The following is a 15,567-nucleotide window of genomic DNA, read 5'->3' as shown; positions in this document are numbered from 1 at the left end:
CAGAGCAGATCATTTGCCACTGATCTTGTACACAAGGCTGAATTCTGTATCAGTCTGCTTCATAAAACATCTGGTACACAAGGCTGAATTCTGTATCAGTCTGCTTCATAAAACATCTTGCTGTCCTGAAAGAGTTCACATAGAGGATATAATATCCCTATTGCTATTGCTTCTGTAAATTCAGATCACTGCATTTCAGAGAACTGATAATAACAAAAGATTTATAAAACACTTTTCAAACAACTTTAATGTCATAGCACATTTCAATATATTTCTGATCTTTAAAAATTGTCCAGGGTCAAAACACCTAATCTATAGCCAAGTGCCAAAGTGAGTTTTTATCTAAAATATTTTATCTAAAATGAGTATTTATCTAAAATATTTAGGAACCAAACATTAAATTACATTATCCAGAATAGACAGACACATCTGAGCACTCCTATAGCTGGCTGATCTCATGCAAAGTTTTGTAACTTTCAGGGTTCTGCTTAGTTATTAATAGTAATGCTTCTGGTGTACCCAATTATTTGCTTGTTTGTGGCTCCATCTATATGCAGCACATACATTTTAATTCCATAGGCCTCATTTAAAGAGATATTATCCAAAACATTCATCTTTCATTCAAAAGCCTATAACATCCCTTAGACATCTACAGCAATTGGCCATGTAAGAAAAGCAATTAGGAAAATAAAGTTTGTGGTTTAGAGCTTTATTGCTTTTTTATACAGGCCTTTGCATGTCCTGCTTTGATAACTTTGTGTAGTCAAGCAATTCTCAAAGTGCTCCATGGACCATGGTTCTGGGACTGCAAATTGCTTCCTCCATTGAATATTAGATATATGTATGGGGGATTCCATTAACTTAATTTGTTACATTCCTCAGATCATTGTAAATTACTGTTTCTGCTAGCCTCCTCAGCTCTGTGCACAATACTAGCTTTTCTCCTGGCTTTCTGTTTCCAGATCTCACTGCAGTTACAGAACTGCATTACAGCCTCAGCTTAAGGCAAGGATGTGACTGTAGATAACAGCAGCATTTGGCATGGACAGTTCTTGTAACTGGCAGTGATTTTCAGTAGACAGCAAAGCTTGATGCTTGGACCCAAAGCTGAGTTTTCCAGGCAGGTATTTGGAAAAAGGAAAAATTCTTCTGATTGTGATGCTATATAAAGAATAGGGTTGTGCCACACAGTTCCAGGGAAGAAATATGCTGGTTTAGGCATACACCAGCACTTCCAGAAGTGGCTCCCTGCACCAATGTAGAGAGTGGGCAAGAAACAACAAAGACGTGGTGAAAGTAATTCTTTCTACAGTGCAAGTTACTAGAGATAAATGTTGCTGAGGATTTTACAGCAGCTCCCTAGAATGGCCATAAACTAAAATACTCTTGGGAATATTTGGATTTATATTTGGAGCCACTTAAGTGCCAGAGCAGCTTAAGCTCTTTTCACCCTGACTTTTTCCCCCAGAAGCTGCAGCACAGGATATCAGCCACTATCTTAATTGCAGAGGAGCCTATACATGCAGTAACAGAGAGCTCCACCAAGCAGTTTTAAGTGTAGTTTTTCAGAAATTTATAGGCATTGTCACCAAACTAATGAAAGGAACTGCTGTAAAAGGTTTCCCTTTAGCTTTTACCACCCCTTTTCTTTGGTCCCTGGAATTTTTTCCTGTTGAAGGGCAAAATGTTGCTCTCTGATAGGTGTAAGTAAGTGAAAAATACATGCATATCAGGATTGAAATCGGTTCTGTAGGAAAAGCACAGAGGAAGGATACTATGTTTGTTGGGCTGACTCGTTTTGCTACTTGTAGAATCTTACAATCTCACTGATGCACTTCTATTTATCATTTTATTAAATGAAATTATTTCTACATGAATGATTCATATATGGTGGGAATTTCATATGAAACTAAGTTCAGAATAAATCTTGCAGTAGAATCTCTAGTTATTTCTGCCTTTGCCACTACAATTGACAGTAGTGTACTAGAAAAATTAATGAATTACAGTCAAACTATGGAAAGCACAGTAAGATGCAAGATGCAACCTTGTAATAGTCCCCACTTACGAACACTTCCATTTTGCTGGTCACATTAGCAAGATTTCTTTCTGCAGACCCCCAGATTGCTCAGAAATGCTTTTCTGCTTTTTCTGCTTTTCTGCCAGGAAACAATCTTTACTCATTGCTATAAAAGAAATCAGGGCATTCATTTCCATGTCTAATATACCAACATACTGTCAGTTGTCACCCCACTTCGATGTTTTCTAGTGTTAGGTTTTCCCCATGTAAAAACAACCTAAAGAAAAACAAACTTCAAAGGCATGTTGCTTGCAAATGCAAAGGAAAATAGAGAAGTTTATCTGTGATAGAAGAGAAAAATATTGTTTCTATTAAGTTACTTTGCTTCAATTATTAAGTTTGAGTCTGAAACCACAGATTCAAAGAAAAGCTTTCAAAAATATGTAGACAGGGCTTTAAAGGAATGCTATTTTAAAGATAACATGAAGTTTATTATATCTTTTTATAAGTATACATTAGTTTCTATGAAGTAGGGCAAACGGATCCTAGTCCTGGAATTGGAGCTCATTTCTGTTTCAATAGGGAAAACTTTCATGTTATCTCAGGATCATACTGCTGGAGGTTCCGTCTTTGCTTTCATTGTACACGTGGAGTAAACGAGTTTCTTCTGATTTACAGCTTTATAAATCAGAAGACAGTATTTATAGCTTTTATTAAAAAAAAAATTCTTCCTTTCAGAACATAACTATCAGAAGTCATGACTTAGACTGCCAAGTGCTGTGAGCTTAGTTTAGGAGAATATCTTCTGAAATTCTTTCTTCTACCCAGGAGAGGATATAGTCATTTTAATTTTTCTTTTCATTTCAAGAGAAAGAGTTTCTTTTTCAGGCTACTTAAAACTGYATGCTGTCAGTAAGGTATCACACTTGAGACTGTCCTGAAACTATTCACAAAAAAAAGTGACTGTAATCAAACTTACTAGTCTGGTTTCACAGTCCAAACAACAGCAGTGTGAGATACTGCAGTAGTTTTTAAAAATCTACATTCAGATTTAATGTTTTCAGGTTTCTTTAGTACATCAACAACATTATCTCTGCTAGTTTTTAAGTCATTATTACACCACAGTTACTTCCCTCTGGAGCATAAAATATGTTTCCTAGCAAAGTGAAAACAGAGGAACTGAAAGACTTGGGGTGAACAGCAGTTCTGACATCAGGCTGTAAGCCATTAGAGGAATGTTGTTGTTAAAACATAGTGATAGAGAGGTTCAATAAAGCTGCATTGTATAGATGTCAACAAAACAAATTTCTAGGTAAAAAAAAATAGTTTCTAAAAACTTCGTAGACACTGCAGGAAGTGTGGAGTAACAGAGCTCATATACTTTAGTGGGTGTCACACAGGGTTTTCTGCCTGCAGCTGAACAGTACTTGTTAATATGCATGACATGTGAATGCCAGTCCAGATAATTTTGACAGAAATAGGTTGTGGAGTGATTATATGTATGGCAGGATTGAAGGCAGAGTCACYTCTGGTAAAGAGAAAAACAAGCAGCCAGAAGCAGGGATCTCTTCACTAAACTTCTGAGCTCCCAGAACAGGCCGTGTTCTTGCAGCTTAGAGCCTGGTAATTTAGAATCATTTCTCTGCTGCAGACGGAGCCTGTGCTAAAGCTTTCTGTTTTTCAGTGACAACTGAGTAGCAAGTTTGTTTTCTAATGAACCAATCAGTGATTGCCATGTGACACACTTGAAATTCCTGTGGTTTTGTGAGTGGAAAGTGCTCAGACATCACTTATTCAGACTTCTGAGTTCTTGATTGAGGTCTAAGAAGGTAAAAATCATTCAGAAATTGCTTCTGGCTAATGTAAATTGGATTATGCATGTAGTTAGATCACTCCAGTGCAACTTACTCAGTATTGTCTGCAGTGGTAGAGAGTCTCCTGAGAATGAAGGACATTTTTAAAATGGTATACTTAATGGTCAGTGAAAGAAAAGATGGGGAAGAGGTGTTCAAAGCAGTAATAAACTTCAAAGGAAAGTGGAAAAATATTTACCATTGCAATTTATTTGTTTTCTTTCATTTGTTCATGTACATAAGATTGGTCTCTTCCATCCTTAAAATTTTTAAGTGCATGTGATAGAAGATGGTGTCTTTTTCTTTAAGCTCTAACTCCTGCAAGCATATGACCAAGTAAGGATCTTAGTCATCATTACTTAAATGAAAGATCAATTAAAAAAAAGAAGAAGAAGAAGAAGAAGAAGAAGGGAAAAAGAAAAAGATATTCTCATTTTCATATCTACAGGGCAAAAAAATAAAATAAAATAAAAAATAATCCTTTCCCGAAAAGCTAAAAGTCCCAGGCAAAAATTTATTGAGCTCTGCCTAGGGGTGAATGAAGAGCAAATCAAGAGCTTACAAGTGAGGATTAAAGGGCAGGCTGACATGAAGGACATTGTTGTGGGCATCTACTACAGGCCATCTGATCAGGAAGAGGAAGTCAATAAGGCCTTCTACAGGCAGATGGAAGTAGCCTCACGATCAAAGGCACTGGTTCTCATGGGAGACTTCAACCACCCTATCTGCTGGAAGGACAACACAGCTAGGCACAGTCTGGGAGGCTCCTGCGGAGCCTTTTTGATACAGATGGTGGAGGAGCCAATGGGGGGGTGCCCTACTGGGCCTTGTACTAACYAACAAAGAAGGACTAGTTGGCATTGTGAAGGTTGGGGGCATCCTTGGTTGCAGTGACCACGAGTTAGTGGAGTTCAGCATCCTGCATGGAGGAAGCTAGGCCGTAAGCAGGATTGCAACCCTGAACTTCAGGAGAGCAGACTTTGGCCTCTTCAGAGACCTCTTTGGAAGAATCCCATGAGTTAAAGCCCTAGAAGGAAGGGGAGGGGTGCCCAGGAGAGCTGGCTAGCGATGAATCCCTATGAGAAAGAAGTCCAGCAAAGAGGGTAGGAAATCTGCATGGATGAACAAGGAGCTCCTGGCAAAACTCAGACAGAARAAGAAAGTCCACAGAATGTGGAAGAGGGGACAGGCTACTTGGGAGGATTAYAGGAATGCAGTCAGAGTATGTAGAGATGCGGCGAGGAAGGCTAAGGCCCATTTGGAATTGAGTGTGGCAAGGGATGTCAAGGACAACAAGAAGGGCTTCTTCAAATACACGGGTAGCAAGAGGAAGACTAGGGAAAATGTGGGCTAACTGCTGAATGGGGCAGGGCCCTGGTGACAAAGGCTAGAGAGAAGGCAGAGTTACTGAGTGAACTCCCCCAGTCTTCTCTTCCCCAGGCTAAAGAGGCCTAGTTCTCGCAGCCATTCCTYGGAGAGGAGATGCTCCAGCCCTCTGATCACCTTAGATAGCCCTCTATGATGGCATGACTGACTGGGTAGATGAGGGACAAGCAGTGGTTATTGTGCACCTGAACTTCAGCAAGGCTTTTGACACTGTCTCCCCTAACATCGTCCTACATAAGCTCATGAAGTGTGGGTTAGATGAGCAGACAGTGAGGTGGATTGAGAAGTGGCTGAAAGGAAGAGCTCAGAGGGTTGTCATCAGTGGCACAGGGTCCAGTTGGAGGCCTGTGGCTAGTGGAGTTCCCCAGGACTCAGGACTGGGTCCCATCCTGTTCAACTTTTTCATCAGTGACCTGGATGAAGGGACAGAGTGATGATACCAAGCTGGGAGGAGTGGCTGATACACCTGAGGGCTGTGCTGCCCCATGAGTTTCAACAAGGGCAAGTGCAGGGTCCTGCACCTAGGGAAAGGTAACCCCATGCACCAGTACAAGCAGGGGACTGATCTGCTGGAAAGCAGCTCTGCACAGAAGGACCTGGGAGTGCTGGTGCATGACAAGTTGACCTTGAGCCAGCAATGTGCCCTTGTGTCCAGGAAGGCCAATGGTGTCCTGGGGTGCATTAGGAAGAATGTTGCCAGCAGGTGGAGGGAGGTGATCCTGCCCCTCTCCCCAGCCCTGGTGAGGCCTCATCTGGAGGACTCCGTCCAGTTCTGGGCTGCCCAGTACAAGAGAGACATGCAGCTACTGGACAGAGTTCAGCGCAGGGCTATGAAGGTGATCAGAGGAATGGAACATCTTCCCTCTGAGGAAAGGCTGTGAGAGCTGGGCCTCTTTGTCATGGAGAAGAGAAGACTGAGGGGGGATCTTATCAACGTGTACAAGTACCTGAAGGGAGGGTGTCAAGGGGACGGGGCCAGACTCTTTTCAGTGGTGCCATGTGACAGGACTAGGGGCAAGGAGCACAAATCAAAACACAGGAAGTTCCATCTCAAAATGAGGAGGAATTTCTTTCCTGTGAGAGTGACAGAGCATTGGAACAGGTTGCCCAGAGAGGTTGTGGAGTCTCCTTCTCCGGAGATATTCAAGGCCCACCTGGATGCAATCCTGTCTAACGTTCTCTAGGTGACCCTGTTTGAGCAGGGATGTTGGACTAGATGATCTCCAGCGGTCCCTTCCAACCTCAACCATTCTGTGATTCTGTGGGTCTGTGAACAAGTAAGAATTACCCAGGCACACAATATATGATTTCTGTTTAATTTAAAGAACATCTCCCCCCYTTTTTTTTGTCAAGGACCAGCTTCTTATTTCTCTCAAAGTACATTTGAAAGCACAAGAAACATCTTTAAGGACATACAACACAAATTAATTTATGTAATCATGGACTTCCAAAATCTAATGGTTGCATACTCCAGTCATTTGCTGAGTAGCAGTACCTTCAATGGCTTTGTAAAAGGTTACTTGTCCTGGCCAAAGGAGAGAGCTCTGGGACAGATGAATAATAGGCCTTTTCTCTCCCTAACTGCAAGAATTTTATTCTSTGTCATGAAGTCAGCATTTTCATTGTCAGCTTAGGTCAGCTGATCTTGGAACATTGTTTTTAATCACAGAAATAAAAAGAGCTCTTTTCTACATGTTTATTTATAAACACTACAAGGCTTTTATGCAAATGTCAAGCTTAATATAAATAGAAATGTGATATATAGAAAAAAAATGAGCTCTTGTGAGAGTAAATGATTCGCCAGAAAATGTCAGACTTCACTGAGATGATAGATTTCATTGTTTTTTATCTTAACCACTGTCAGCTCTGGCTCCTTGCTCTCTTCCCTTCATCTTTAACTGTCACTGAATCCTGTTATATCTTCCTTTTTAACACTTCTCCTTCTCCTACAGCTGAACTGCTTAGCTCTCATTTCCTATCATTTTCTTGCCCCAGCAGAAGCAGCTTCATGTGTGCTGGTTGCCTCCTTCCTCATATAGGTCCTTGTGATCCATCCAGAGGAAGTGAAAAAAATCTTCTTTCATGCTCTTCTGAGCTGTAGGGATCCCTATGACTACACATTTTTGCATCCTCATCTATTCATTTTTTTCCAAGTTGCTTGTTACATTTGCACAGCAGAAAGCGAATCCTACAAAATAATGTCAGGGAAGACCTGGGAGGGTAACTGTGTATATTGGAGTTTGCCCTCAAAACATTTCTGTTTCTACTTTTACCTTCTTTCTGCTGCCTGTTTTGTCCCATAAATAACCTTACTGTGTTCATTGACAATGTGAGTATCCCTAGCATGCTGGGACCTGAGCTCTCTGAGGCTTCTAAGTGTTAGTAGAACAGAAAAAACAGATTCAGCCTTCAATCCATTCTGGATTTTTAGTGCTACTTTCATTTTGTCTCAGAGTATTTCCTACTCTTTCATCTCATGCCCATTTTTGGATTCAAATATTCCAATGTCCTTTTCCAGTTTTTACCTTTGTGTCCTCTTCCATGTTGCCCTAGTGCCTTCAGCAATTAGAGTTTCTGTGTGTATCACAAACAAGGACCTGTGAAAGATTTGGAGCTGCTGTGTAATAATTTATGAAAACTATGTGCTGTCCTCATTACTCAAATATTTTCTATGTTGTTTTATTTGGCTTAACATAACAGGAGACTTTGAAAAATCAGGTAGGAATAGGAATGATCTTTAGTAAAGACAATTTTTTTAAAATGGCTGGTTTTGCCCATTTTTTTTCTCAGAGACTGAGGCCACAGATTCCAGCACAGTTTAAAATTGGCTTCCAGGGATCTTACAGGAGTTAAGTCAAACTATTTGCAGGGTAAAGACATTCTATGCTATCCATATACAGGAAAGAGAACTACTGGAGAAAACTTAATGATATCATGATCTATCCTTCCTACAGAAAACCTGTTGGACTGGTGCTACTGACATGAACAAAATTCCCCTTCTAAATGATAGCAGAGGGATACTTCTGAAACCATCTTAATTGTTTGTGTGATATGAGATTATAGGTTTTCTAAAGAAAGATTTAAATAAAAGAGTTTTTTTGTATGGAAATTGTTACTTATGGAAATTCATATGAAAATTGTTACATTTCTGAGAGCAAAATAATATGGTGGTGCAGTTGCAGTAATTTTTTTTCCACTATCTAAGAACAGGTGATAGAGCAGAATAGGTGAGGGCTACATAGAGGTGGGCAACAAGATAAAAAAAAAAATCAAGGAGGAGAGAGCAAAGAAAGAGAAAAAGAGATTTTGTCCATTTTCTGTTTCTTCCTTGTGCTTCGTATGAAAGACTGCATCACAGAAACCATGAGTACCCCAGACTMACAGGGAAAACCTGATATTGTATTGGAATAAAATCACAGATCTAGGAAATTTTAAAAGGAGACAATTTTAAAATGTATTTTCTTTTTGTCATAGTAAAGTAAAACTGAATGTGTTGTCAATCTAGATGGTGAGAAAGCAATTTTGAAAAATCATCTTGATCAAAGTTCACCAGCACAATGGGGCACAACAGACCCTTCCAGAACAAGCAAAGATCCTATAGAAGACATCAACTCTCCAGAACAGTAAGTAGTACACTATTACATACAGGTACTGAAAAAGGCACCCCACCTCACCCCCATACCTGCTTGCACACAAATACACACACCTCCTGTTGTTTTAGCCTTAAATTCCATCTTGAACTTCAGCTGTTTCTCTGATAAAATGTAAATTTCAATAATTACATTTTATCAAACTCATATTTTTCTCTTAAGCATTTTAATAGAAAGACCTTCACTTTCATCCAGCCAACCCTCATGCACAGAGACAATCTGAAACATCAGCAGTAGAAGATGTGAATGCTGAATCTTGAGTTATAGACAGAAACTTTATATTGCACATGCCTCTCTGCTTGCAGCTCCCCATYCTCACCAAATTTAGGGGATATGCCTCAAACAAAATTAACATATTTCTTTTCTCTTGTCAGAAACACCARTGGTGTGGTGTTTAAAGTTTATGTTGAGAGTTAGGAGACAGGCTGTGCCCAATATCTGCCCAAGCCATCAATATATAAAGGAGAGAAGAGGATGTTCACATGTGCACATATGCATTAGGACTATTATCAGCTGTCCAAGTCCTTCCATATGGAAGCTAGACACATTCATGCTGTGCACAGTCATCTATGGTCTCTTCTGATATTAAGCTCATGAAAAATAAAAACACTCTAAGGGCCTTTCAGTGTTAACCAGAGCAGATGGTGCTGAATGAGGCATAGGAAGACCTGGGCCAAGGAACTTCGCTTAGAAACAATGCTATAAATATTGAAATATTAGTTACATGACTAGCAAGACTGAGTTACATGTTACATCAATGATAGTAGACTTGATTTATGATGTCATTTGTTGTCCTCTATTTCCTGAGGGAGGAAAATGCTGAGCTGTAAATTTGTCTTTGCACTCTTTCATAAATAAATAAACCTCATAATTGCTAACCCCTGTGCCCCTCCACCCTACCTACGCAAAAGCCACCATTAGCTAAAATATCTGGTTATTTCATCGAAACAAAGCACTCACTGAGAAAGTTATAACTCCATAAGGTCAGCAAACAGGGCCTTGTTTTTTAACATGCATGGTTATTGGAGATTTATCCTTTCCAGCCCCATTTGTAAGAAAAAATGTAGTGTGAGTAGACAAATGCAGCGTCATCCACATGTGGTACTCTTACATTAAAAGAAGTACTAAGAAAAAATGGACACTGAAATAATCCAGCTCTCCTGATACAGGAGCTATGGCATTTGYGTAAGTCAGTGAGAATTCCTCTAAGCTGGAAGTAACTGATGGGAAGACTGAGATTTCCTAAAGGTCTTAAAGAGCAGATCAGTGCAGATCTAAACAATCACTGACATTCATGGAAAGCAGTTAATAAAGTCCTGATAAATCAAAACAGTGACATTCAGCACTTATAAAGCTGTTACTGTGCCAGTTCCAAGGGTTAATGTCTTCCTTCATGATGCATTAGCAGTTTGGGCTACCAAAGAAGACTGCTATCGTCTCCTTTCTGGGACCTCATATTTTATATGAAACTTCTTTCCATGGATCCACTGTGCCCAAGCCATTTTGGTGCTTCATATAAAATATGAGGTCCCAGAAAGGAGATGATAGCAGTCTTCCGAGCTAGGGTTTTATGATTCTTTCTCTTTACAACAGTCGATTCCTTTCCAAACTTTATGCTTTCTAAGAAAATCCCTATTCATGAACACTCTATTTTCCAAATTGTTTGGTAGCATTTTTGACCTTCCATGGTTATTAACTCTTTCACTTTTGTCAATAATTAAAGATAGATTACAGCTTATGTCTTCTCTGTCTCATTTCACTGTCTGTACACAGAACATCTGAGAGAGAGGTAGTTACATGGTTTTCAGCTTTAGCTGAATCTATTCATACGCAAGAACAAAAATGATAAGGATGTTCACCTGAAAAATATTYCCTTTTTGCGACAAACCAGTAAAAGGAGGACACTAAGATAGTAATTTGCCTGTAGAATTACTAGAGCAAAAAGAATCACTCCAGCTTTTTCTTACTGTTCACACTAACAACTCTAGAAATCTGCTGTCTTCCAGTTTCAGAGAGGAGTGTGATTGCAGAATTATTCATTCCTTCTCACCATTGCTGCTATATTTGATGAAGTGTGATTCCTTATCCTATGCTGTATCTGAACTGAAGGCTCACCTTCAGACTCATGAGTGCAGGAAGTTGTTCCACACTTGGTTTTGGGTGTTATTTATATAATCTAAATCAGAATATGAAAAAAGTTTTTTTTTTTTTTGAAAAACATGGTTAATATTTAGAATCATTAACCTAAGAAAAATGCAGTCTATATGACTGCAGTTTAGCCTTATATCATTCATGTAGATGATTTAAAAAATCCCTTTGCCTCTTATTCCATTTCCTCTTAGGTAAGATCTGACAGGTTGTCCATAGTGCTGTTTAAAATTTGCCATACTCAGTCAAGCCATCAGAGATGAGCAGCAACAACTGAGTGCTGTCCACTTTCTATCCTGTTCACCCTGAGTGCATACTGTAAAACAATACTACTGACAGTAAACAAAGCCGTGTCAGGGCACAGGCTCAAGCACTATGCTGCAATTTTCCATGCTGCTTATTAGCATACTTCCTAACACAACTTTATTGACTAGCATTCTCACAAATAATACTCAAGCACAGTCTGGCATGTGTAAACTCTATTGGGGGAGAATTTAGCTTGATGGATGCAAGCTGCACCATGGCAATCCATCTCACATACAGAGAGCAATCTGAATCAATTTAGTCACATATAATATTTTGTTTCCCAGGCCAGACCAGGATATGGATCATTTCTTTCATTTCCTCAGGTGTGAGATCAAATAGGGCAGATCAGTATACTTTGTCCAGACATGTTACTTCAGTAAATATTTTATTACTGCAGTGTGCTGAGATGTTAATCATGATGCTATTTGTATTCTGGCCTGATAATGTCGTGCTTCTTATCTAAGGATCACATCAGGCCACTTATCTGCACAGTGGCAACAAAAGAACATTCAGTGGGATACCTAGTATGAACCTCCAAAGACATGCCACTTTGGAAGACAATTTCCTGTATGTGGTTATTTTGGTTAATTTCAAAGCAGCTAATCATTGTGTAACCTGTGTAATAGAAATTACTTGGTATTTTTTGAACTAAAACTCTGTCTGACAAAAGCAGAGTTTTAGTTCAAAAAATATCTACATTCTTATTTAAAAGGTTGGTTATGACTGGATTATTGTATTAAAACCATGTACCTTGGCATGAATATGCCTCCTTTATTCTGTTTCTCAACTGCAGTTCATATTGGTCTTTCTGTGATCCTATTCAAAACTACTTCAATAAGGGAATGTTGGAAAGTTTAGTTTGCTTGCTAGTACATCTTGCTTTAATGTAGTCTTTTAGAACTTCTCCAGCTTTACAGTAATTGTTAAAAATAATTTTAATGTTTTAAAGACTCAAAAGAAGTGCTTGCTGAATACTTAGATGTAGTTTACACATTCCCACAGATCTTAAGACTTTTGATTCTAGGAACAGTTGTTTCAGTCTCCCCACTTATCGAATGAATCTCATCAATGAAGCACAGAATCAAAATATTTATCAAATGCTTTGCCACCATCATGAGAAGTGTTCCTGTGTGCATGTACATTAGAAATCAAGCTTTTATTGTGATTTTATTTATTCCTGATAAATGATATGTCTATGCAGAGCTGAGGATATACACCTTATTTTAACAGTGCCCTGATGAGTCATTGCTCTGTGTGCGCCACCACCTTTTCTTTCAATCTCCAGCAGCAGTTTTAGCAAGCCATTACTGCTAACCATTCCCACACCAGCACATCTACCATATGTTTCGACATATCTTTATTGTATAGCCAACCTGAAGCAATATGTTTGCCATTATCTAGAAAAGCATTATCACAAATTGCAGCCAGAAAAAAGAGAGAAAGCACCGATATTGAAGCAAAAAGAACTCACACAGAGTTAGGCAATTTAGATTTACTTTCACTTAAGGAAAAAATAGCAGTCTTGCTGGGATGTTTTATTTTCTTTTTTCCCCCTAAGAGCTTTGCCTAAATTCTTAAATGTGTTCTAGTCTCCAGGCTACACTCCTCCACCTCAATTTCAGGAACAGGGTTTTCAAGTGAAAGTAAACTTTAAATATAATTCAAGCACCCACTGCTGCCATCATTGGCGTAGTCTATTAAACATGCATTGTCCATGGCATGGCTAACCTTTAAATGTGTGAAAAAAAATCCCATTCACTCCATTATGCAACTGGATTCTCTTGGAATTACTTCAAATACCTCTTTAATGAAAAGTCTGTAACAGCCGAACAAAGAAGTTCCACCAATGAGAAATAAGCATGGGCAATTCTGTGCTTGACCCTGGAATGAGAGCGAGGATTACAATCTGCAGCTAGGCTAATAAGAATTAGCACATGGAAACGGTGAGTCATGATACCTCTGAACTCCTTTGGAACTCCTTGACTGGATTTTATTCACACCACCAAAAAGAGTAGGGCACAGTGGTAAAATAGCTGGATTTTATTTAACCCCAGGGATGCATTGCAAGCAGTACAATGATAAACAGAAGTTGCTTATATTGCACCAAACTTTTAAGTAGAGTTTGTGGGGAAAAAAATAAAACAAAACAACATAAAATAAAATAAAGTAAAATAAAATAAAATAAAGGAAGAGTTCCCTGGTTCAGCAGAGTATAATTATTTCCACCCTATCTCTGTATTTAACAAGCCTTGTTGTAGTAGTGAAGAAAGTAAAGTAGCATAAAATTTGCTTTATACTAGAATTTGACAGTTATATTTGGTCTCTGGGCATTGTGATAGATGCCTTGGTTGCAGTCCCCACTTCCTAACATAAAGCAAAAAAGAAATGAAATGTCATTTGAATCGGAAATGTTGTCAAAAGGCAATCTCTCAAACATACACTTCTTATATTGTACTGGTATAATGCCTTATATGGACATTTTTCTTCTGAAATTAAAACACTAGTCTTCATATCAGGCCTGTCACTTTCATAGAAGACATGTCTTTTCTTTAAAAAATTTCCTCATGCATCTAGCAACTGCTTTTCATGAGATAGATCACTTTGCAAGGAGATTATTAAGCTACATGCCCTCACTGAAAATTTAATAGTTTCCTTTTTTACATTATCAGCAGTTTACCATCTAATCTGAAAGTGCCTGGAAATTTCAATAGGTTGTGGAACGCTGAGAATGCACCATCAGATTCTCTTTTCTTGTCTAACCTGTCAAAACAAAAATCCAAAATGGAAATAGTACTGGTGTAGCTCAACAGTAGCAAGTGTAATGCACTTAGCATTAACCCTCCTCATCACAGCAGCAGGCACGGAAAATCTTCTTGCAGCAACCTACAAACATATGCAGACATTTAGTATATTACATTTTCCTCTTGGCTAATGCTTMTTTTTCTCTTGTCTCTCTCACAGCATACAGCGTCGGCTGTCTTTGCAGCTGCCCATTCTTCATCATGCCTATTTGCCATCCATAGGTGGAGTTGACGCTAGCTGTGCCAGTCCATGCGTAAGTCCCAGTGCCAGTCCTCGGCACAGGCACATGCCATCATCCTTTCGAGTAATGGTTTCTGGGCTGTAGGAAAGGAAGATCAATTCTTCCTGAACTACTTTTAAGTACTCAATGACTGGACTAAATATCTGACCTAGAACTGCTACAAACATACAATATTGGCTCTTACCACAGAGGAACTACTGCTGAGGCCWTCACCACAGAAGTACCGGTGTTACTCATGTGGGAAAGCAGAGGAGACAAGAAGAATTTTGATCTGTAGCCTTATTCATTAAATTATTATTTCTTTACATAGAAATCACTGAAAATGTTTCTTCCCAAATTCCTACCAGCAACAAGGAGGCTGGGAAATACAGATCTTGCAAAAAAGACACCAGGTGAAAACATTCACTTGAGCTTTATGTGGCTGCTGAGAACATGCAATTCAATACTGTATCTATATAATGAAAATACAGTGATTGAGCTATAACCTATTTACTGAAATAGATGCACTTCATTTTTTTACAAGAGTTGTATCAAATTACTGGAAATATTCTGCACTGGTTAATGTTGCTTGTTTTCATTTCAGGGATGATATGAGTAAGAAAGAAGGATTTTTGAAAAATGATTCCTTGGGTGTCATTGAGGCCTTGCATTGCTGTGAGCAGGCTCACCTCTAACTAGCAACTATACATGAAACCGAAGCAAAGGCTGAGGCTATAGTTCTGAGTTGTTACCAGCCAGATAGCTGCTGGTTGGAATTGGAGCACTTTACCATTCTCTAAGGATGATGGTAGTGACTGCCAGGTTCCAATGCTGACCATCTGCAGCTTCGTTTTAACAAATTTCTGCATCTGTTTCAGAATATGCACTACCAACCATAATATACCAAGCAGGCTGGTAAATCCTATGACTGATAACTCAAGAAGCTGAGGACAGATGATTAGCAAAGACTCAGTGTCACAGGATGGATTGTTTTCCACAGTTTGTTTACTTATGTCACAAATAATTACAGTAAAATTAATTTAGTGGGCTTGTTGGGGGTGGGGGGGTTTGAGCACAGCACTTTGCTGCTGCAGACAAAGCCTGAATAGCACATGAATGTTTATATACATTATGTTTGCTTTGTATTTGCATGTGTGACAGTCATAGCAAATAATTGGAGGGACA

General features: G+C 39.0%; 1 protein-coding gene across 1 annotated transcript in view; it reads left to right on the top strand.

Moving 5' to 3' along the window:
* Nucleotides 1-14,487, top strand: part of GABBR2 (gamma-aminobutyric acid type B receptor subunit 2) — a 202,375-nt gene extending 187,888 nt beyond the window's left edge. Inside the window, exons 12-13 of the mRNA XM_085317035.1 lie at nt 8,762-8,879; nt 14,322-14,487. Of these exons, the coding sequence (XP_085173161.1) occupies nt 8,762-8,879; nt 14,322-14,487 (284 nt within the window). The remainder of the gene's footprint in view (nt 1-8,761; nt 8,880-14,321) is intronic.
* Nucleotides 14,488-15,567: the final 1,080 nt, after the last annotated feature.

This window comes from Rhea americana, unplaced genomic scaffold (assembly GCF_003343005.1).
Source record: "Rhea americana isolate MKP2758 unplaced genomic scaffold, rheAme1 scaffold_486, whole genome shotgun sequence".
In the NCBI taxonomy this organism is placed as follows: Eukaryota; Metazoa; Chordata; class Aves; order Rheiformes; family Rheidae; genus Rhea; species Rhea americana.
Note: the sequence above shows the minus strand (reverse complement) of the source record. Positions and strands in the feature narration are given on the sequence as shown.